General features: G+C 42.2%; 1 protein-coding gene across 1 annotated transcript in view; it reads left to right on the top strand.

The window, feature by feature from the left end:
- Positions 1–309: 309 nt before the first annotated feature.
- map1ab (microtubule-associated protein 1Ab) overlaps positions 310–23,499 on the top strand; it is a 57,207-nt gene continuing 34,017 nt past the window's right edge. The window contains exons 1-2 of the mRNA XM_073831440.1: positions 310–569; positions 12,624–12,725. Of these exons, the coding sequence (XP_073687541.1) occupies positions 317–569; positions 12,624–12,725 (355 nt within the window). The 5' untranslated portion in view covers positions 310–316. The remainder of the gene's footprint in view (positions 570–12,623; positions 12,726–23,499) is intronic.

Genomic DNA, 23,499 nt, shown 5'->3' with positions numbered 1-23,499 from the left:
ATACCTATATATAACCACAGCCTACTTTAATAGACAGGAATAACTATTAAACCTGATTAAATAGCTATTAAAAATCATAAATTATTCAATACAGATGAATATTCACGTGGCTACCTTCTACTGCACATGATTTGAGTTAATAATGTTGCGTCGTATTTGCATCGCGACGCTATTTTTTTCAGTCGTCGTGCGTGACATCACACAGCTGCATGGTGTTCTGGCCAATCAGACGCAGGTAAACAGCGCCTAGTTTCGCATAGTTTCAGCAGCCCTCCCTGTCTTAACTTTGCAGACAGGGCAGGTGGCAGCAGTTGTCATGGAGATAGCTGCAGGCCCGGCGTCGGCGAGAGGGGTTGTTTCCATGGAGATCCCGCCCCGAGGTGCGCTAGCAGCGGTGGAAGAGGACGAGGACCGCGAGCAGTCGGGCTCCGAAGAGCGGCTTCAGCATCCCGGCCAGCTCCGCCGCCGCGGCCCGACCTCCCGCCAGGGAAACTTTTACATGCTCATCGTGATCGGAGAGATCGCGACAGAGCACCAGCTGCACACCACCAAACAGCACATAGAGCGCGGTGAGCCCCTAATTTCAACCATGCCTCAACTCATAAATACGGTTAATGATTTTTTTTTTTATTAAATTTTTGGTTGAATGAATACGTAGTGATAGACTACCGTTTTATCCTTACACCTATTTAAATTAATTAATTATTAAGTCATTATGGTATCACTTGGTATTATATTGTTAAAAATAACTGGAATGTCTTGCATACTTCATATTAACTTCATACAATTGAAGTTAATATCTATATAAGCTGCATACTATGCTGCGGTGGGCGTGTTCATGTAATTATTGACGTGCTTCAGTACAAACGACATTGCTAATGCTAATTTCCAAATGATTCCCAATGATAACATTTGCTTAATAGACATAATTAAGTAACTTATAGGCATCGCCTGTCATGTGTACTTCTTTGGAGGGTTATATGATCCGATGAGACCATTGCATACTAGTTCAACAGCAGCAGCAGCAGCAGCAGCAGCACACTGCGGCGACCTCGCTCGACTGCACCGAGCACTGCGCCATGAATTGTGCTTTTTTTGATGAAGTTGATGAGGCTGCAGTTTTGATGGTCTGTATAAGGTTGCTGTATACAATGTTGTTTATTTACCACTATGTTTTTGGGCGGGTGTTTAAACGTACTGTAGGCCGGTGATTAATTATGGCAGTAGGAGTGTCCATAGTGTTTATTTATTTAAGTATTAAATAGTCAAGGAAAAGGTGCATGCAATCTCTGGAAAAGCTGTCACTGGGGCGGTACCTTAAGGTATAGAAGCTATCTTATTTACCCTTAAATGACACATATTATACATAGTACTTTAAAAGTACATATTTGTACTTTTTAGTAGCCTGTTATTTAATAGAAACATCTAAGCTTAAGCGTCTAAGAAGCATCTAACGTGTTAAATGTTTCTTTAAAAAAGACAAACAGTTGATGCAAACACTAATTTGCTTGCACAGTTGCTAATTAAAATGTCTTAGTTTTTAGCCTTTTATCTTGTTACAATCATTTACATTATTTCTAGTTGATTTTATGATTTCAAAAATTTTATTTCAGATTTTCAATATTTTATTTTTAATCTACAATCAAATTAAAAGTGGCCAAATGAAGTTACTACTTGTTCTTTGGTTTAACATCAGCAAATAAATATGTGACCCAGGACCACAAAAACCAGTCGTAAGGGTTATTTTTTACAACTGAAATCTGAATAAACAAGCTTTGCATTGATGTATGGTTTGTTAGGATAGGACAATATTTGGTTAAGATACAACTATTTGAACATCTGGAATCTGAGGGTGCAATATTGAGAAAATCGCCTTTAAAGTTGTCTAAATAAAGTTCTTATTATTACTAATAAAAAAAAAAAAAAAATATATATATATATATATATATATATATATATTAGTGGTGGGCCGTTATCGGCGTTAACGTGCTGCGTTAACGTGAAACTCTTATCGCGCGATAAAAAAAAATATCGCCGTTAATCTATTCTCAAATTTGGGTTGGGAGCTGGGTCTAAACTACGCAAGCTATGATGACTTTCACCTTGATAGTTTAACGCGGATGTATACCGAAGACTGTAGAATATGGTCGCGCGTTTAAGTCTCCTCCGCCAAAACACAGACGGGGTCGAGTCGTCCTCCATTCATAAAAACCGAATCTACTATAGCGCGAAATGCCACGTAAATTCGTCGTTTTTTGGATTCATAAATCAAATGTTGGTCAGTCACTTAATTCAAATCGCGATATGGACTAGTGTATGTGAAAACTGAAATGCAAAAAGACCGTTTTAATATGAATCCGGTATGTTCCGTTTGCCTAGCTGTATGTATGAATGATGGAGACGAGCTTTTACTACAGGCATACTGAAACACACGTGACGCTCCCGGTAATTTTTGGCATTTTCATCTCACATGAATAGATAAACTCAATCTCCCAAACTGCTGTGAGTGTCACTTATACCGTTTCATTTGAGAAAACTAGCATCATATCATACTGTATGACACAGAAACTTCACGGCAACCTGTCAAAATAAAAGTACGGTGTAACATGTAATGGGCTGGGTATAGTGTTGACGTTAAAAAAAACACAATCTAATAGGGAGAAAAAATAATTTCATTGTTAGTTAGTTAGTAAACACAAGTACATCTAATTGAACATAATTTATTTTCATCAACAAATTATCATAGAACAGCTTTATGAGCTTTATGATCCATTCTCAAAGACTTTAAGTCATTATTTGGGTAGCACACATATTCTGAATGCCTTCAGCAGAATTCAAATTAGCCATTTTAATCTAGATTAATCTAGATTAATTCCAAGATTTAATCTAGATTAATCTAGATTAAAAAAATTAATCTATGCCCACCCCTAATATATATATTGTTTGTTTGTTTTGGTAGGTAATTTACCTTTCTCTTCATGGAACATGATCTTTACTTCTTATCTTAATGATTATTGGCATAAAAGAAAATATTGTATTGTAAAGTATTGATGGCTACTGCTACAAATATACCAGTGCTACTTATGTTTTTTTTTTTATTACAATACAGAAATCATCAACTTACAACAGCATTTTAGTGCCACGTTAAAAAATATACAAATCTAAGATGTGATTAAAGTCGTAATATCGAAATTATGAGAATGGAGTCGAAATATTTTATTATAGGCTGTACTTTATATAGCCTAATATTATAACTTCAATCTCATAATTGCTTAAACTTTATTCTGTAAAAGTTCATTCTCGTAATTTTGACTTAATTCTCAAAATATTGACTTTATTCTCGTATTGCTACAACTTTGTTCTGACTTTATTTTTGTATTTTTGACTTTATTCTCAAAATATTTGGATTTTATTCTCATGTTACTACAACTTTGTTCTGACTTTATCCTTATAATTTTTATTTTGTTCACAAAATATTTCAGGGCTCGAAATTGCGACCGTTTTATATTATATATTTGGGAGCATTTGTGCGAGTGCGAGAAATTGTTGTGGTGCAACTGGGTTTGGTTTCTTTACAAAACTTTAGTAAGCCTTACTAGTGCACAGACTGCTGTGAGCTGATGCAGTGACAGGTTCGCTGTTCTCTCCAACATTACATAACCATGTAATCTTCATCTTTACATTATTACCTTTAATGCAGATTTGAGATATTAGCCGTTGATCAGTCCCTGACAGGGTCACTGCGCTCCACTGAACTAGGAACCGGACGTTTTTTTTTCCTCTCAACCTCAACCTCTCGATCTCTGTTCCGGATTTGCCCAAACTTTATTGCAATTAGGGGTGTGATATGACAATTTTTTTTTTTATTGTGGACAATTAAAAGTTCTCCACAATCTGCTTTTGAAGAAATCTACTGTATTTCGTGCTACAGCGCACATTCTATCAGATGCAACTCTGGAGCCTCAGTCTGAATATAGGCTACTGTGCAACGCGAACGCGGCATACATGATCCACATCAGATGATAACTCAGTGGCAGAGTTCCACTCACGCAGGGGCTTAATTTCCACTGGGGACACGCTTTTCAAAATCCTGTTTGTGTCCTCCCACTTTTAAATTGTTTTGTTAAAGTAATGTCTTGTATTTGCAGAATGCACGCTCAGTGCTGCCGAGAGTTTCGCGCGATAGTTAAAACAAAACCAAAAGTAAAATGCGCACGTGCATTCAAAAGCAATTTTAATATCTCACGTTTAGAGAGCGACTCCACAATGTGTGCTAATTAGGCTACATAACATATCTAGGCTGTTATTAGTATGTGGGCTATAATAAGTTGTGTAGTTGTCTATAGCTCTGTATCATGCTTTAAAAAATGCGGTCTCTATTTGCACTTTGATTATTGAAAGAGTAGCCTATTTAAATTATGGCTGCATTTATTGTCTACACGACTAAGAAAGAACTGTTTTGTTTATTGTTTGTTATTTATACTGTAGATTGTTTAAAAATGCAGTGGTTGCCTCTAATTTAAATGGCTGTACCTATAATAGAGAAAATAAACATCTGGTTCATGTACTCAAATTTTCATTCATTCTTGTCCCTTGCTTAAGGCGTAAAATAAATATATAAAAAAGGCTTTCAGAATCAGCCCATTTGCTTTTAAAACATCGGCAATCAGAATCGGCCATGAGGAATCAAGACCGGTGCATTACTAAAAAGAAATTGGGTGCTCCTAATTTTTTTTTTGGTGCTCCTAAATTTTTGAAGTTGGGAGCACCAGTGCTACCAAGTAAAAAAGTTAATTTCGAGCCCTGTATTTAGATTTTTTTTTTGTTTTTAATTTTTTTTCTTAAAATATTGCCACTTTATTCTCATAATTTTGACTTTAGTCTTAAAATATTTAGATTTTATTCTTGTATTGCTATATGACTTTATTCTTGTAATTTTGAACTTTATTCTAAAAAAATTTCTACTTTATTTTTGTATTGGCTACGGTTTAATTCTTGTAGTTTTGTCTTTTTTCTCAAAATATTTCAACGTTATTCTCATATTTGCAAAGACTTTATTCTTGTAGTTTTTAGTTTGTCTTTTTTAACTATTTTGAATTTAGTCACGTATTGCTATGACTATTCTCTTAATTTTGACTTTATTCTCAAAATATTTAGACTTTATTTTCATCATTTTGAACTTAGTCTCAAAATATATAGACTTTATTCTCGTATTTGCTATGACTATTGTAGTTTTGACTTTTTTTCTTAAAATATTTAGATTTTATTCTCATATTTGCAATGACTTTACTCTTGTAGTTTTGACTTTTTTCTCAAAATATACTCATCTTCTCATAGTGCTACAACTTCATTCTCATAATTTTTACTTTCCTCAAAATATATATTTTTAACGCGGCGATAAAACGCCATCATAACTAGTTTGCAGTGTTTTCATATTTCAGAAAAGAATATAGTTGCTGGTTACTTTTTATTGAAACTTCTTCGCTGTAGTGCAAAGAAGTTTGTTTATCTCATAAAAGTTGGTTTGCTGAATGGACATTTTCTTTTCATAACTACACTGTAAAAAGTTTTCACCAGTTTCAACTTAAAAACTCAAGTTTAGCAGCTGCCTTACAATTTTAAGTTAAATCAACTCATTTTTATTGTAATGACTTAAAATGACTTGTAGTTTTAAAATGATTTAACTTAAAAATTTAAGGCAGCGGCTGAACTTAGGTTCCCCTTCAGTCGAATCACTTCGACGTTACATGGGAATTCGCTTAGAATCCAATCATCTCTGAGCCTTATACAAAAGGCCAATGAAAATTGGCGAGTGGCATTTGCATGACGCGCCACGCCCCGTACATACGGGTATAAATAGCGACGTCATGCGCCAGTCAGACAGCTTCTTCGCTTCAGATCCGTCTGATGTTGAGCCTGCTATTTCTCTCTCTACGAGACTTCTACTACAAAGAGTTCTTCAAAAGAGTTCCTGCTCTCTCTCCTGACGTGCTGCCAAGACTAAAAGAGCTTTCTGTTTGGCGGCCGTCAGCGATCTCCTGCGGGCTGCCGTTTTCACGGCCATTACAGCCGCACTGCATTCCAGCGAGAAAGTCCCGTTGAGTGCACAGCCGCCCCGCGGCTTTTTCCCTGGGCAGACCGGGAGCTAAAAGAGCAATTTCTCGCGGCCGCAAGACGTTCTTTTCAGAATGGCTTTTCGGCCGTGCGCTTCAGGATGCGGTAGTTTCCTCCCTCCTGCGGACGGACATGATCACTGCCTCACGTGTTTGGGGAGTGAGCACGCTGAGGCAGCGTTCATGGATGGTGAATGCATTCATTGCGAATGCATGACCATGAGCACGCTGAAGTCCCGCCGCTCGTTCGCGAGGCGGCTCCCCCCGCCTTCCTCTCGCGGTCTGTCGTTAAGCCGTCAATGCTTTTCGGCCACCGCGGCGAGACGCGGGGGGGACTTAACTGTCACCGTGCAGAACGCACCGCCGGCCCAGAAAGCCCTGCGGTCTTCTGTCACACAGCGTGGTCCCGTCGAGTTCCCGGAGCAGTACGCTTCCCCGCCCAGCGGGCTGAGCGTCTCCTTCGGTGCTCCTGCGGAGGATGAGATGTCGACCGCAGCATCAGAGGGAGAGTCGGTTGGCGAGGCGGACGCTTCGGCGGCGCGGCCCCCTCCAGAGGTGGCCGCTCCGTCTGAGGTGGACGTCGAGCTATCGGCTATGCTCCTCCGGGCCGCCAGGGGGATCGGTTTGGAGGTGCCCCAGGCGCCCCCGGCCGATCCTTCTAGGCTGGATGATTGGTTCCTGGGGAGGGCCCCCGCGGCTCCACCTCGCCCCCCCTCGGTCCCATTCTTCCCGGAGTTGCACGAGGAGCTGACCAGATCTTGGCGGGCCCCCTTCTCATCACGGCCCCGCCCCAGCTCCTCTCCCCTCGCCACCCTCGATGGCGGGGCGGCCAGGGGGTATGCAGCGATTCCCCGGGTCGAGCGCGCTGTGGCGGTGCACTTGTGCCCACGCGGCGCCGCCACCTGGAGGGATCGTCCGCATCTCCCGTCCAGGGCGTGCGAGCGCTCGTCCGCTCTTGCGGGCCGCGTTTACCACGCCGCTGGACAGGCCGCCACCGCCCTGCATGCTATGGCGATCCTTCAAGTGTATCAGGCCCAGGCCCTGAAACAGCTGCACGAGGGTGGTCCCGACCAGGGGGTTATGGAAGAACTCCGCGCCGCCACCGACTTCGCCCTACGGGCGACGAAGGTCACGGCGCGTTCCCTTGGTCAGGTGATGTCCACAGCCGTGGTCCAGGAGCGACACCTATGGCTCACTCTGGCCCAGATGGCAGACGTCGACAAGGCTCGCTTTCTTGACGCTCCTATCTCCCAGAGTGGCCTATTCGGCGACACTGTCGAGGACTTTGCCCAGCAGTTCTCGGCAGTCCAGAAGCAGAGGGAGGCCATTCAACACATCTTGCCCCGCCGCGAGTCTAGACCCATCCCGCCGCCGGTGGCTCAGCCTCCCCCCGCTCGTCGCCGAGGGCGCCCCCCCGCGGCCCCCACCAAACCTGCTCCGTCGCCTGCTGAACCCAAGAAGGAGACGGCCCGACGTCGAGCCGGCCGCGGGGGTGCGGCGCCGCCCGCCTCTCAGGGACCTGCAAAGAACACCCGCAAAAGAGCCGCGAAACGTCCCTGACGCGGGCAACCCGGAGGTGGAGAAGTTTGTTCTTCAGGGGACGAGAACATCTACGTCCCCGCTCCCGCTGGAGGGCCGGGGGTTGTTGTGCACTTTAACGCTGCCGCCGGCCCACGGGTCGGCGGTACCCACAACTTCAATAAAAGAGCAATTTCCTTCACCTCCGGGGCCTCGGCCCCGTGTTCCCGTTCCGGGCGGCACCAGGATGCCCTCTCGGAGCCGGACTCGGAGCTGTCTTTCGCCAGCGCGGGAACCTGGGAAGAAGGTAGGCCCTGCTCAGAGCAGCTTGTCTCCCCTTCCTGTTCCCCCCCTAGGCTGCCCCACCACGGTCACGTCGGTCAACGTTCCCTTGACACCCCTGTCGAGGCGCTTGGGGGCCTGGCTTCAGCTCCCCAGCCCCTCGCGGTGGTTGATACGGACGGTACGTCTCGGCTATGCGATTCAGTTCGCCAAAGCTCCGCCCAGGTACAGAGGTGTCCTTCACACTCGTGTCCACTCAGACACCCACGCCGCTGTCCTGCGTGCAGAGGTCGCAGTCCTACTGGCGAAGGATGCGATCGAGCTTGTCCCTCCAGCCGAGATGAGGTCAGGGTTTTACAGTCCCTACTTCATCGTGCCCAAAAAGAGTGGTGGGTTAAGACCCATCCTGGATCTCAGAGTCCTGAATCGGTCCCTTCTCAGGCTGCCGTTCAAGATGCTCACGACGAAGCGCATGCTCACATGCATTCGTCCCCAGGATTGGTTTGCAGCCATCGACCTGAAGGACGCGTACTTCCATGTCTCGATTCTTCCTCGCCACAGGCCCTTTCTTCGGTTTGCGTTCGAGGGTCGAGCATACCAGTACAAAGTTCTCCCATTCGGCCTGTCCCTCTCTCCTCGCGTTTTCACCAAGGTTGCGGAAGCGGCCCTGGCCCCTCTTTGGCTGTCAGGTTTCCGCATCCTCAACTATCTCGACGACTGGCTTCTGATAGCCCACTCTCGAGAGGTGCTATGCGACCAGAGGGACCTGGTGCTTCAGCACCTCAGCCGCCTGGGCCTTCAGGTCAACCGAGAAAAGAGCAAACTCTCCCCAGTGCAGAGGATCTCTTTTCTCGGTGTGGAGCTGGACTCGGTCTCCATGACAGCCCGTCTCACCAACGAGCGCGCTCAGTCGGTGCTGAGATGTCTAGATTTATTCAGGCACAAGACAGCGGTTCCTCTAAAAACTTTTCAGAGGCTCCTGGGGCATATGGCAGCTGCGGCCGCGGTAACGCCGCTGGGGTTGCTTCATATGAGACCGCTTCAGCACTGGCTACACGACCGAGTCCCGAGACGGGCATGGCACCGTGGCACACTCCGGATTGGCGTTTCCCCGCAGTGTCGCCGCCTGTTCAGCCCGTGGTCAGACCCTGCCTTTCTCCAGGCCGGAGTACCCCTGGGGCAGGTGTCCAGGCACATCGTGGTTTACACGGATGCCTCCACCACGGGTTGGGGTGCTGTGTGCAACGGGCAAGCAGCTTCGGGCTCCTGGACAGGACCTCGACTGCAGTGGCACATCAATTGCCTCGAGTTGCTGGCTGTGCTTCTGGCCCTTCGTCGCTTCCGACCGACGTTGCGTCAGAAGCACGTACTTGTGCGTACCGACAGCACTGCGACTGTGGCTTATATCAACCGCCAGGGCGGCCTCCGCTCTCGTCGCATGTCACAACTCGCCCGCCGTCTGCTCCTCTGGAGTCAAACGTGGCTGAAATCGCTACGTGCCATTCACATTCCGGGGGAACTCAACCGTGCAGCCGATCAGCTCTCACGGCAGTCCACCCTCCCTGGAGAATGGCGACTCCACCCCGAGTCAGTCCAGCTGATTTGGAGGCATTTCGGGGAGGCCCAGATAGATCTGTTTGCCTCCCCCGAATCCTCCCACTGCCAGCAGTTCTTCTCCCTCAACGAGGTATCCCTCGGCAGGGACGCTCTGGCCCACAGCTGGCCTCCGGGGCCCAAGTACGCCTTTCCCCCAGTGAGCCTCCTTGCACAGACCCTGTGCAAGATCAGGGAGGACGAGGAGCAGGTTCTCCTGGTCGCCCCATACTGGCCTGCCAGGACCTGGTTCCCAGAACTCAATTCCCTCGCGGCAGCCCCTCCCTGGAAAATCCCCTTGAGGAAGGACCTTCTTTCTCAGGGGATGGGCACTATCTGGCACCCACGTCCCGATCTATGGAACTTGCACGTCTGGCTCCTGGACGGGACGCTTCAGACCTCGCCGGCCTTCCACAGGCCGTGGTAGAAACCATCACTCAGTCCCGAGCCCCCTCTACAAGGCAGGCGTACGCACTGAGGTGGGGTCTATTCGTCGACTGGTGTTCCTCACGAGAACAGGACCCTCAGAGATGCACGATTGCAGTAGTGCTTTCCTTCCTGCAAGAGAAGTTGGAGCGCAGGCTGTCCCCTTCGACTCTCAAAGTGTATGTTGCCGCTATTGCCGCACATCACGATGCAGTGGATGGATCATCCCTAGGGAAGCACCCTCTGGTCGTTAGATTCCTCAGAGGCGCTAGGAGGATCAATCCTCCCAGACCGCGCCTCGTACCCTCTTGGGACCTCTCCGTCGCCCTCCAGGGCCTGCGGGGACCTCCCTTCGAGCCCCTCGCCTCAGTTGAGCTTAAGTTTCTGTCATTAAAGACAGCGCTCCTGACTGCGTTGGCCTCCATCAAGAGGGTGGGGGATCTGCAAGCTTTCTCTGTCGACGAAGCGTGCCTGGAGTTCGGGCCCGGCGATTCTCACGTCATCCTGAGACCCCGGCCCGGCTATGTGCCCAAGGTTCCCACCACGCCTTTCCGCGATCAGGTGGTGAACCTGCAAGCTCTGCCCTTGGAGGAGGCAGACCCAGCTATAGCATCGTTGTGTCCAGTCCGTGCTCTGCGCACCTACGTAGACCGCACTCGGCACTTCAGACGCACCGAGCAGCTCTTTGTCTGCTTCGGAGGTCAGCAGAAAGGGAATGCTGTCTCCAAACAGAGGTTGGCGCATTGGGTGGTAGAAGCCATCTCCCTGTCTTACTTTTATCAGGGAGAGCCTTGCCCCTTAGGCTTGCATGCCCACTCCACACGGAGTGTTGCATCTTCCTACGCGTTGGCACATGGCGCCTCATTAGCGGACATCTGCAGAGCTGCCGGCTGGGCGACACCAAATACCTTTGCCAGGTTTTACAACCTTCGCTTAGAGGCCGTCTCTTCCCGAGTTCTGACAGGTGACCGGGAGGACGGCTAGTGTCGGCTTGCTGCGCCATTCCCACGTGATCCGTGCGCTATCTCCCAGTTTGTTCCCTCCGGCGAACCTGGGTCCTCCATGCCCCTCAGTCCGGGCTAGACGCGGAGTAGCTCTTGACTGTGCTCCTGCCGGGTCTCCTTCGCCCCGCAGGTTGTGGCTATTTTTCTCTATATTTTTCCAGGGGTCAACCAGAAGGCCTCTGTTTCCCTCGTATATCCCTAAAACCCCCTTATGGATATATTGAATTTCTTACTTTCACATGGACAGAATTCATGTCTCCGCCCCCCCAACCCCTGCTTCAGTTTCTGGCATCCCTGGGGCCCCCCTTCTCGGGCCCCAGGGCGTTGGGAAGGTTACGTTAACGTCCGCCTGTTGACACGTCCGCCTGCCGGCACGTGGTCGTTGCGTAACGCGGCGCAGGGACGTGGCTTGTTCCATAGGGTCAGTTCCCATGTAACGTCGAAGTGATTCGACTGAAGGGGAACGTCTAGGTTACGTAGGTAACCCTCGTTCCCTGAAGGAGGGAACGGAGACGTTACATCCCCTGCCACGTCCCTGTCGTCGCGCTGACGCCGGCTCAATCCGGCTCCTCAGCGAAGAACCTGTCTGACTGGCGCATGACGTCGCTATTTATACCCGTATGTACGGGGCGTGGCGCGTCATGCAAATGCCACTCGCCAATTTTCATTGGCCTTTTGTATAAGGCTCAGAGATGATTGGATTCTAAGCGAATTCCCATGTAACGTCTCCGTTCCCTCCTTCAGGGAACGAGGGTTACCTACGTAACCTAGACGTTTTTAAGTTGAATCTGGTGAAAACTTTTTACAATGTACTGGGATTTCGCTTAATGATCAAAAAGCTTGGCTTTTGACTGTACAATTGGACTTTTGGATTATAAAACAAAAAGTCCTTAAGTTACAGTATAGTAGCAAATCAGAACTGTCAACTGCACAAACCTGAGAAACAGCCATGTTAGAATATAATATCCAGATTTAACTATGGTATACTTGTTTTGCTACTCACATTTAGTACATTTACAATCCAGACAGGCTCACTCTGCAGCATTCTCTAATATTTGGATGTCTAGAAATCTGAGGATTATCCCATTCCTCCTGACAGACTTTTAATCAGCAAATTAGCATATCGATGAGAATCAAATCAATACTCTAAGGAATGTCTTGTGTTTCTTGTAAATTTTATTCTGAGAAAACAGAAGTATCGGTTCATCTCTGCGGTCATTACCTGGTTTAAATCCCAATGATACAGCATTTCTGAGGACAAACACTGCAGTGTTTGCAAGATTTACACTTCATCTACAAAGCAAAACAGAATCTGAGGAAAATAGCCCTTCATCTGTATGAAGAAGAGAGGAGGAAGGACACAGCCGAGGAGAGTTAAGAGGCATAGAGATTTCATTTCATTCCCTAATTCTCCAATTTGGACTTTGAAGTTCAGCGCAGAAGGAGCTTAAGACACATCTAAAATTTCGGGATCTTATGTAACACTCAGTGAATATTCTGAGCACAACACAGTAAATCTAATGTTTAGAACTGTATTGCAGATATCTGATACCATATAGAAAAACTGGGGTTGAAATATTACAACCTAAATATAAACTGTGTGGGTGAGAATAAACATTGCATACATATGTAAACTTTAGGTAATTTGCTCATATTGATCATGTAAAATTTCTCTTTGTACCTGCAGGTATCCGTTCCTGGGACATCAGTGTATCAGAATGTGACCTGGACCAACAACTGCAGCTTTTCATAACCAGACATTCCGCCCAGTTCTCAGCCGAGGTCAGAGGTCAGTCCGATTGAAAGGATGACATCTAGATCCTGCGGTAGAGGGAATGCAAATGAAGTCAGAAGTTTATATCAAAATCTACTGTATAAACACATAAAGCTCAAAACTAAATTAAGAGTTGCAATGAAATGATATACATTTTCTATTTATTTCCTTGCATGCCACACATAAATAACTAGTTTCAATTGGAATCAAGCTGTTCACACACATATTGCCAGCCCAAGGTCACACTGCAGTGATCTTGCTTACAGCGAGCTCACAGATAACGCACACGATATGCAGCTAATGCAGCACTAAGAATCTCTCCATGGGGAGTCCAGCATGTGTGTTTGCACGGGTCCTGCTTCCACTGTACTGCCTGGCACAATGGTAATCAAAGAGCTGTGTCAGGAGGAGCTGCAGAGCCAGTGTTTGACTGCTGCAGTGTGTGTGTTGGGCGGGACGGACCTTGATCTGTATAGTGGGTTGAGCTGAGGCAGAATCATAAAGGCTCAAATGTGCCTCGGTGTAAGGCCGTTTTATAAAAGTGAGAAGCTGTTTTTCAAAGACTAGCATGCTATTCATTTCCTAACTGCTGAGAAAGTGCTTCACTATCCATTTTAAACCTTAAGCTGCTGTCAGAAGGAGGTGAATGATTCAGTAGCTGGAGACAAATTTCATGCAAATGACAATGTAATTTAGCAAAATGTGCTTTTGTTCTGATATATAGGCACGAGACTGCATGTAATCACAGATTACGTTCAAACCAACAGCGATTGTAAATGTCATAATCTTTAAACAATAGAGTTCTGCAGAGATGATATGTTTCTGTAAGCCAAAACCCTTCAAACGATCATTTTCATCGGTTTCATCGTTCTGAAGGCAGTGAATGGTTTTTTGGTTAAATTAGTGAAATAAGGTTTATGGTTAGCACAAGCCCAGGCGGTTCTTAAAGGGATAATTCACCCAAAAATGAAAATTACTCATGCTCAAGCCTTCTAATGACTTTCTTATTTCAGATGAATACAATTGGAGTTATATTAAAAGTGTCCTGGCTCTTCCAAGCTTTATAATGGCAGTGAATAGGGTTTAAGATATTGAAGTCCGATAAAGTGCATCCATCCATCATAGAAAGTACTCCGCATGGCTCCAGTAAGAAGATGCTAGTCTCATGAGAACCAAGTTTTGTTTACAGCAAAGGAAAATGATTATCCTCTTAGCTTATATCGAAAATCCTCTGGCATTTTTCTTTACAAATCCTAGTTTTGGACTTATAATTCGTGACCACTGTTTTGTTTTGCTCTCTACACTGCGCTTCCATGTTTTTCACTTCTGCCTTCGCCTATGTCCTACATCATCCGCTGGAAAGCCACTCTCTTGTGAACATGTGTACGACAGTTAATTACTAGTTTTTCTTACACAAATGCATTGATTCACTTCAGAAGGCCTTTATTAACCCTCCGGGGCTGTGTGGAGTACTTTTTATGATGGATGGATGCACTTTATTGGACTACAAAATATCAACACCCAGGACATTTTTTAATATAACTCTGATTGTATGTGTCTGAAAAAATAAAGTCATGTACTTTAAGCCCCATGTTAAAATGCCCAACTTTACAGCAGAAAAAAATATGTTTACAGCCTGGTACAAAAAGTAGTTTTGGTCTATATAGCTAATTTCGCCCTTCATGTTAACTGTGAGGGGGGTAAGTTTGTTTATAACTCATCTGTTTAAGTTATATTAAGCCTTAAAGTTCTGCATAATTAGGGGGCGTGGCCACTTGAGTGACAGGGGGATTGCCCCAGCTTTAACCACTGTCGCGCTAAGCAGGTGTGGTTTCAGAAACCAGCTCCACCCATGTCCCGCCTCTTTGCCCATTTTCGATTATCCAGAAGTGACGCACGATGACGCGATTCCAAGATGGCGATGGCCGAATCCCGCCAGCTTCAAAATCACCCTTCAGAAACCTACGGGTGACGTCACGGACACTACGTCCATATTTTTTACAGTCTATGGTAAACACACCAAACAAGAAATCTTCTCTACTCACTAGTTTTGCTCACAAACTATTAACTCAAACCTTTAATGGAAAATGTTTTGATTGAAAGAGTTGTCAGAAGTGGTGACTTTGAAGTCATGTGACCATGATGTAGTTAATTTATAGCCTCAATTAGACTACTAAAATTCTTTTGAGTTTTTGTTAAGGGCACGTGTGTAATTGCTAAAGTCCGGGTCGGCCTACAAAAATACATCATCACTGTAGCACTCTATTCAATAAACAGAAAGTTAACGTTGAGTGAATTACATTTTAGAGACAATAATGTAAGTTGCTTTTGTTTTGCCAACGAAGATAACTCAGAATGAAGCCATAACAGAGCTACTGTGCATCTTGTAACAACAACCAACAGCAGTGTTTTGTTCCTGAATTATATTTTAATGAAACAGTTGAGTGAACAATTTAATGACTCACTCATAAAAACAATGGCTGCATCTATATTCACATACTTCCCTATTAATATAGTAGGCTAAAAGCAGTATATGAAAAGAGTAGAATGTACTCAAACAGTAGTCTGGATTCAATTCATACTACGCTCAATCATAGAACAAACTTTTTAATGTAAATATTTATTAAGAAGTGCTTAGATGCAGCCAATGACTTGTTTTGTTCCTGGGTTAGTTCACCTAAAAAGGAAAATTCTGTCGTTAATTGAAGATATATTTGATTAAATCCGAGAGCTTTCTAACCCTGCATAGACATCAACTTAACTACCATGTTCAAAGCCTAGAAAGGTAGAAAGGACATTGTTAAAATAGTAAATGTGAAATCAGTGGTTCAAGCTTAAATTTCTGAAGCTACGAGAATACTTTTTGTATAAATAACGACTTTATTCAACAATTTATTCAATCTCAGCAGACGCACGCTGTACATAAAACAGTCTTTGTATGTCTGAAGATTTTGACAGAGGGTGACTTGCAATTTTTTGCCCAGCCTTATTGATTTGAACCAGTACCCGAATGCGCATCAAAGACTGACACAGAAGAGAAGAAATTATTAAATAAAGTCATTATTTTATTCATAGTTCTCTTTGCGCACATGAAGTATTCTCATAGCTTCAAAAATTTAAGGTTGAACCACTGCTATTTTAACAATGTCCTTATTACCTTTCTGGGCCTTGAACATGTCAGTTGCGTTGCTGTCTATGCAGGGTCAGAAAACTCTCAGATTTAATCAAAAATATCTTAGTTTGTGTTCTGAAAATGAGGTCTTAAGGGTTTGGAACCACACAAGGGTGAATAATTAATGACAGAAGTTTCTTTTTTGGGTAAACTATCCATGGAAAGAATCAACAGTTTGAATGAACAATTGAATGAACAATTGAATGACTCGCTTACAAAGACAGTCTCTTGTCGCCACCTATTGGCGTCATGATCTAACCTGCAGAAAGTTGCCAGTGTTTTGCTACAGTATATATTTTTAAGATGTTTTAAGTTTTTCAAAAAATTTTTAATACTATTACTGCAAGCCCGGAAGCACATCATCTTCAATAAGCTACATGTGAACTATGTGCCTAGTAAAGCTTACTAGGTTTACAACAAAAGAGCACTAATAAACTGCGACAACAAAAAAATAGATGGAACAAAGCTTGGGAGGTGGACTGAAGCCCTCTGACCCTGCTGAAGGGCATGATGTGTGCTTAGATCAGATTGTGATGACTGGTCTGTGGGGTGATACAAGGTTAACAACCACTAAAGGTTAATGTCTCAGATTGTGCTTTTCCGTGGCTCAAGGCCTGTCAGACACGAGTCTCCCGGGCTGATGGTGCAAATGGGACCACAGTATCGATTCGAGCGTATCATATTCAGCATGCACCTTAGCATAGATCAATGACATTCAAACTAAAGGGGAATTCAGTGGCTGTCCTAGGGCACAAATAGACATGTTTCCTAATTGGGAACAAAATAATAGATGAAGTATTGGCCAAAATTGCTTTGTCCAGGACTAATGGATGTTTTGTTCATTTTTTCAGGCATATAAAGTTGAATTTTTTTAATACTACTTTTTTTTTATTTTTTATTGTGTTCTCAGTCTTTCCCAATCTCCTTAATAAATATAAAATGATGAGCTGCTGCCATCTAATGGATATTATGAGTAATGCAGAACATATCAAAAGAGGTCTTTTAAAGAATTAAAATATATTTAAACTTTTTTGTATTTGTCGACACTCCTAGCACCAACATCTTCTCATTTTTCATCTGCTTTGGTAAGTATCAGTTTTAATGCCTGATTATATCCTCACAGCTCTTAGGTGTGATCTGCACTGAGAGTTACTCAGCATTTCGAAGCCCTTTGAGAACAGTGAGCTGCTCCTTTGTGCATTTCCTGTTAATGAACTGCAGGTGGCTAAAAGATACAGCTGTGTCATTCCTATTCAGCACATTTTCACGTCCACGTCTCATCGGAATATATTGGATAAAATATTAAACTCACTGATTTTAAAGATGGAAATCATAGTAGTCATGTATTATTATTGTGATATTCACCAGCATTTTAAAGTCTGAGGCCAATAAGATGTTTTAAAAGAAACTTTAAAGGGACCCAAAAATTAAAATTCTGTTATGTCATTCCAAGATCTTCAAGATCTTCATTCATCTTCTGAACACAAATTAAGATATTTTTGATTAAATCTGAGAGCTTTTTGACCCTGCATAGACAGAAACGCAACAACAAGAGAAGAAATTGTTGAATAAAGTCATTATTATTGTTTTCTATGCACACAAAAAGTATTCTCATAGCTTCATAACATTACGCTTAAACCACTGATGTCACATGGACTATTTTAACAATGTCCTTACTACCTTTCTGGGCCTTGAACTTGTTAGTTGCATTGCTGTCTATGCAGGGTCAGAAAGCTCTCGGATTTCATCAAAAATATCTTAATTTGTGTTCAAAAAGTGCTGTGTAACAGGACTGATCCCTCCAGTGTCTGGCACAAACAAAAAAATGAGATTATATAAAATCAAAAACATCAAGCATCTCACAGCAGGAATGACCTCGATCAGTCACTGCCTCAGTGTCTTGAGGTTTATCTGCGGCTGGTGGGGAGGTTCAGGCAGGGTGAGGAAGCGGCATGATCAGTGTTTTCATTTTTACTGAGTCACTCAACCTCCTCCTCTCTTCTTCTACTATGTTTCCATGGTGACCCGCATCTTGGCATGAGTCAAGGTGAGCGTCAATGTGAGGGGCTAATGAGTTCGCTTTTGTGAGGAGAGAAGTACTATGTGCACATTATATCAAGAATAAAATCAAAACATCAACTGTTGTTTCTGAATTAATATGACACTATATGGATCCATGATATCTTAATGAATTTTAAGAAATGCCACAAGCAGAAAATAAGTTGTTTTTACTTTGCTAATATCAGATTGTGGCATAATTGGTTTTTTATTAAACTGTGACCACCAGTGCATTAGCTGCTGACAAGCTTCATCCCCTCAAATATCCTATTAGAGAGACCGAATGAGACGTTTCGACCACCGTTATGCTCTATGAGTCAGCAGTTGGGAAGACTGATTGTCTGCAGGCGGGAAAGTAATGGTCTGGAGAAGAATTTTCTGATATTTCCAGTTCTGTCCGAGTCACACGTTCCCCTCAGACTCTCTTACAAAATCTATAATACCTAGAGAAAACTGTCTGTTTGCATTCCCATTCATCACGAAGGCTTCGGTAGGACTATAAGTGAAGTACAGTTGAATTCAAAAGTTTACATACACCTTACAGAATCTGCAAAATGTTCATTTTTTTATCAAAATAAGAAGGAGCAGACAAAGTGCATGTTACTCTTTTATTTAGTACTGGCCTGAATAAGATATTTCACATATAAGATGTTCACATATAGTCAACAAGAGAAAATAATAGTTCAAAAGTTTACAAACCTTTGATTTTTAATACTGTGTTGTTACCTGAATGATCCACAGCTGTGTTTTTTTGTTTAGTGATAGTTGTTCATGAGTCACTTGTTTGTCCTGAACAGTTAAACTGCCTGCTGTTCTTTAAAAAAATTCTTCAGGTCCCACAAATTCTTTGGTTTTTCAGCATTTTTGTGTATTTGAACCCTTTCCAACAATGACTGTATGATTTTGAAATCCTTCTTTTCACACTGAGGACAGCTGAGGGACTCATATGCAACTATTACAGAAGGTTCAAACGCTCACTGATGCTCCAGAAGGAAAAACATTGCATTAAGAGCCGGGGGGGGGAAACTTTTGAACATAATGAACGTGTACATTTTTCTTATTTTGCCTAAATATCACATTTGTTTTCATTTAGTACTGCCCTTCAGAAGCTACTTACATGTTTCCCAGAAGACAAAATAAGTTAAATTTACCCTGATCTTCATGCCCCCCCCCCCCCCCCCCACCCCCGGCTCTTAATGCATCGTGTTTCCTTCTGAAGCATCAATGAGCATTTGAACCTTCTGTAGTAGTTGCATATGAGTCCCTCAGTTATCCTCAGTGTCGATGGATCTCAAAATCATACAGTCATTGTTGGAAAGGGTTCAAATACACAAAAATGCAGAAAAACCAAAGAATTTGTGGGACCTGAAGGATTTTTCTGAAGAACAGCAGGCAGTTTAACTGTTCAGGACAAACAAAGGACTCGTGAACAACTATCACTAAACAAACAAACAAAAAATAAACAGCTGTGGATCCTTAAGGTAACAACACAGTATTAAAGGGATGGTTCGGAATAGAATTGACTTCATTGCTGTGCACTCCGAAGCCCATCTAAATACCCCATCCAAAGTTTTTTTTACCTTAGTCAAACATTAATGGAGATATTAGAGTTTTTCGAATTGCTTGTTACAGGAGTGAATGGTACATGTGATGTATCTCGTAAATTGCACCACTAAACGTGCAAGTAATCTTACCAAACTTGTACAGTAGTGTAAATAGGTTATGTACTCACAAAACGCTGCATCAGAACATTTGTAAGTCCACCATGAGTGTTTTAAAAACACGTTTTACCCGAGAACTACTAGTCTCAGAAACTACAAGTCGACGTCACTTCCCTGGTTTGAAAAAAGCACGTAAAATTGTCAACTTGTAGGAGGACTTTTACGAGCTTTTTTCAAACCAGGGAAGTGACGTCGACGTCTCGCCATTTGTAGTTTCTGAGACTAGTAGGGATCGGCTAAAACGTGTTTTTAAAACACTCATGGTGGACTTACAAATGTTCTGATGCAGCGTTTTGTGAGTACATAACCTATTTACACTACTGTACTAGTTTGGTAAGATTACTTGCACGTTTAGTGGTGCAATTTACGAGATACATCACATGTACCATTCACTCCTGTAACAAGCAATTCGAAAAACTCTAATATCTCCATAAATGTTTAAATGACTAAGGTAAAAAAAACTTCGGATGGGGTATTTAGATGGGCTTCGGAGTGCATAGCAATGAAGTCAATTCTACTCCGAACCATCCCTTTAAGAATCAAGTGTATGTAAACTTTTGAACAGGATCATTTTTATAAATTTAACTATTTTTCTTGTGGACTATATGTAAACATCTTTATGTGAAATATCTTATTCAGGTCAGTACTAAATAAAAATAACATTGATTTTGTATGATCCCTCTTGTTTGGTAAAACAATTAACATTTTGCAGATTCTGCAAGGTGTATGTAAATTTTTTACTTCGACTGTATGTGAAGTAACCAGCCAACAGCAACTACAGTAGCTAGCGCTAACCAGAATCTGACCCAGACATTCCCTCTCATGGTGTCTGACTCTATTATCAGTGTTTTTTTTTTTTTGCTAGTTTGTGTCTCCCATGAGTCGGAAACCCTCAAAGCAATTCTTCACAACCCCAAACACATTTTAAGAGTGTAATTTTGCTTACGTTGCTGATGTAAATTTAGCCCGCATAGACAAAATCGTTGCTTTAACTGTTTAAAAGGAGAAAAAAATGAGTCGTTTTCTTTAATAGTGGAACTGTGAGTACAACAAGGGTCCTTATGTACAAGTTTATGCCAGCCATTTGGCTCTTTCCTTTTTCTCTCAGGATACACACACAAAGGAAATTGGTACTCTAGAGCTGAAGCCTCAAGCAGGTTCTATTTATAATACAAGCACTGAGCCATAATTATGAATTTCACTGATGCTGAAAGGGGGAAGTGAACGATCACATGAGTTTTAGATAGACTGATAATTAAAGCCCAGAGCCAAAACTTCATTCCTCTTGAACATTTTTAAGGCTCTTTGGAGTAGGCTTATGTGTGTGTATATTTATGTTTAGAAGTTCCAAACTCGTAAGAGCTTCGTTCATCTTCAAAACTCAAATTAAGATATTTTAGATCAAATCCGAGAGCTTTCTGACCCTGCGTAGACAGAAAAGACACTGTCAGCATGCCTTTGCCCTAAAATTGCTGAATTTTAAGTGATGAAATACTAATACTTATACTACAAAATGCTAACATTTAATATTAACAAAAAGTCTAAAGCGCTCACAAAAGGGCTGCTCTTGACACCAGCAAAAGATGAAGTTCATACACATACGTTGTGGCCTTGACGAAATGAGGTTTAATTCAAGAAATAAATATATCCACCAAATGTTATTCATCTCTGAAAATCAATTTATCTAGTTCCGGGCTGTACAATATTTGTAAGTGTTAGAACAAACACAATCCCCTCAGTTGTTTGAGCAATCTTCAGCAGGCTTTTGTTTTCGACTGATACAAAAGGCCAGTGAGACGTTCGTACAGACACTGAAATGAGGAACAAAACAAACACTCAAGCTGATTAAACAGATTATCATTTGTGTTCTGACTTGGAAACATTTTTGCTGTGCCGTTTTATGCAATTTTTAATTGTTAATTTAATGAACATCACCTCAGCCATGTTTCAAAGGTTTTTTTTGTAAAAATGTGTCTGTGAGCTGTCATACATTATGGATGAATAGCAAACAGTAGGTGAAGTTAGCAGATACTGGTACAATGAATTAAACTCCCAGGAGGTGAAGGACTTTCACAGAGTTTGTTTTGTAACTAGCATTAGCTCTTTCAGATTATATAGGGTACTACCTTTCAAAAGTTTAGGATCAGTAAGATTTTTTCAAAATACTAGTATTTTTATTCAACAATTAATGCTTAAAAGTGACAGTAAATATGTTTATAATGTTACAAAAGATTATGTTTCAAATAGTTTTCAACAGTGATAATTAGAAATGCTTCTTGAGCAGCAAATCAGCATATAACAATGATTTTTGAAGGATCATGTGACATTGAAGACTAAAAATACTTCTTTTCAATGACAGGAATAAATTACAGCTTACAATATGCAGCCTTGGTGACCATAAAATACTTCTTCCCAAAACACAAAATAATCTGATATATATATATATATATATATAAAAATTCAAAATGTTCAAAAAGACAATATAATAGTGTTTTACAGACATTCATTCATGCAATTTGTGCTGACATCCTGAACAGAAGAGGGAGGTCAGTCATGCATAATTGAGGCTGTTCAATAATTTATGATTTGGATATTGATAACACTGCAGATTCTGTTTGAGCACTAAACCAGAGTGCAAAAAAAAAAAAAAAAAACCTGCACTGATTTTAGCATTACTTCATCTGTATGTTGTTTTCAATGAGTCATTAGATGGATGCATTAATTATGACAGTAGGTTTTCCCGGGCATTTCAACAGCATTTAATCATTAATTAATTACAACTACTCAGTGAAAGTGACAGAGAAAATCACGTTTGATCCATTTATTTCACAATCACTGTTCTGAATGAGGATTAAAATAAGACATTAAATCTTCATAAATTGAGCATTGCTGATTATCTGTGTTGATTTGACTGTCAGTTACGTCCGGAAAGCTTTTCAAAATATATCAGATTGTTCCACAGAAAGGGAAATTGAAAATATGGCCTGTCTGGCAGAATGGGCACAGCTGAAAAAACACTGCACCAAAATTCTCTTATCATGCCATAAAGCCATGCAGTGCTTGCAGCAAATGTATTCAGGTCAAGCACTCATTCAGTAAGGCTGTATCAAACTATAAAAAACATGAAATGATAATGTGACGTTTCTGGGTGAAACAGACAAAATGTATGGTAGAACTCAATTCAGGCCATTGAGAATTGACTGGATTGTGAAAGTGGTCTCTATATGACAGGTGGTTGGAATGGGACGCTGAAAATGGGTGAAATTGAATAGGCTCCATTTTGTTTTTATGTAGACTTGGAAAAAAATAGTGATTGTGGTCTTTTGGCAAATCTTGCCCTGAAAAGTGGCAGATATATGACTCGAAAACAGATAATTGGAACATGCTTGGATACTCGGGTGACCTACCACTTCCATCGTATTCGACATCCATTTGATGGACACTTTACTATCCCATAAGGTAAAAATAAATTATATAATATATATAAATAAATAATATATATATATATATATATACATAAAAAATAAATTCAATACTACACCTACTTAATATGCAAAGTTTAAAACTTTCAACTTGAGCATCACGTTTTTAGAATGCTGTCATGAGATGCTTAAAAAATGTAAACACAATGGTCAAATATGTCTGTCTAGCACATTTACATAGAAAAACACTGAAAACAGTCTTCTAGAAATGCTGTTTAAGGGACCCTAGTATTAGGTGTGGGGGAAGGGTTAGGATTAGGCAGGGGGTCCAAAATGGACACAAAAATGGTGTGAAAGATCGAAATACAAGCTAAAATGGCATGCTTTGTGATTGTGTTTTTATGTCACATTCACTT

This window comes from Garra rufa, chromosome 25 (genome assembly GCF_049309525.1).
Source record: "Garra rufa chromosome 25, GarRuf1.0, whole genome shotgun sequence".
NCBI lineage: Eukaryota > Metazoa > Chordata > Actinopteri > Cypriniformes > Cyprinidae > Garra > Garra rufa.
The sequence above is the reverse complement of the archived record's forward strand: the minus strand, read 5'-3'. Positions and strand labels throughout refer to the sequence as shown.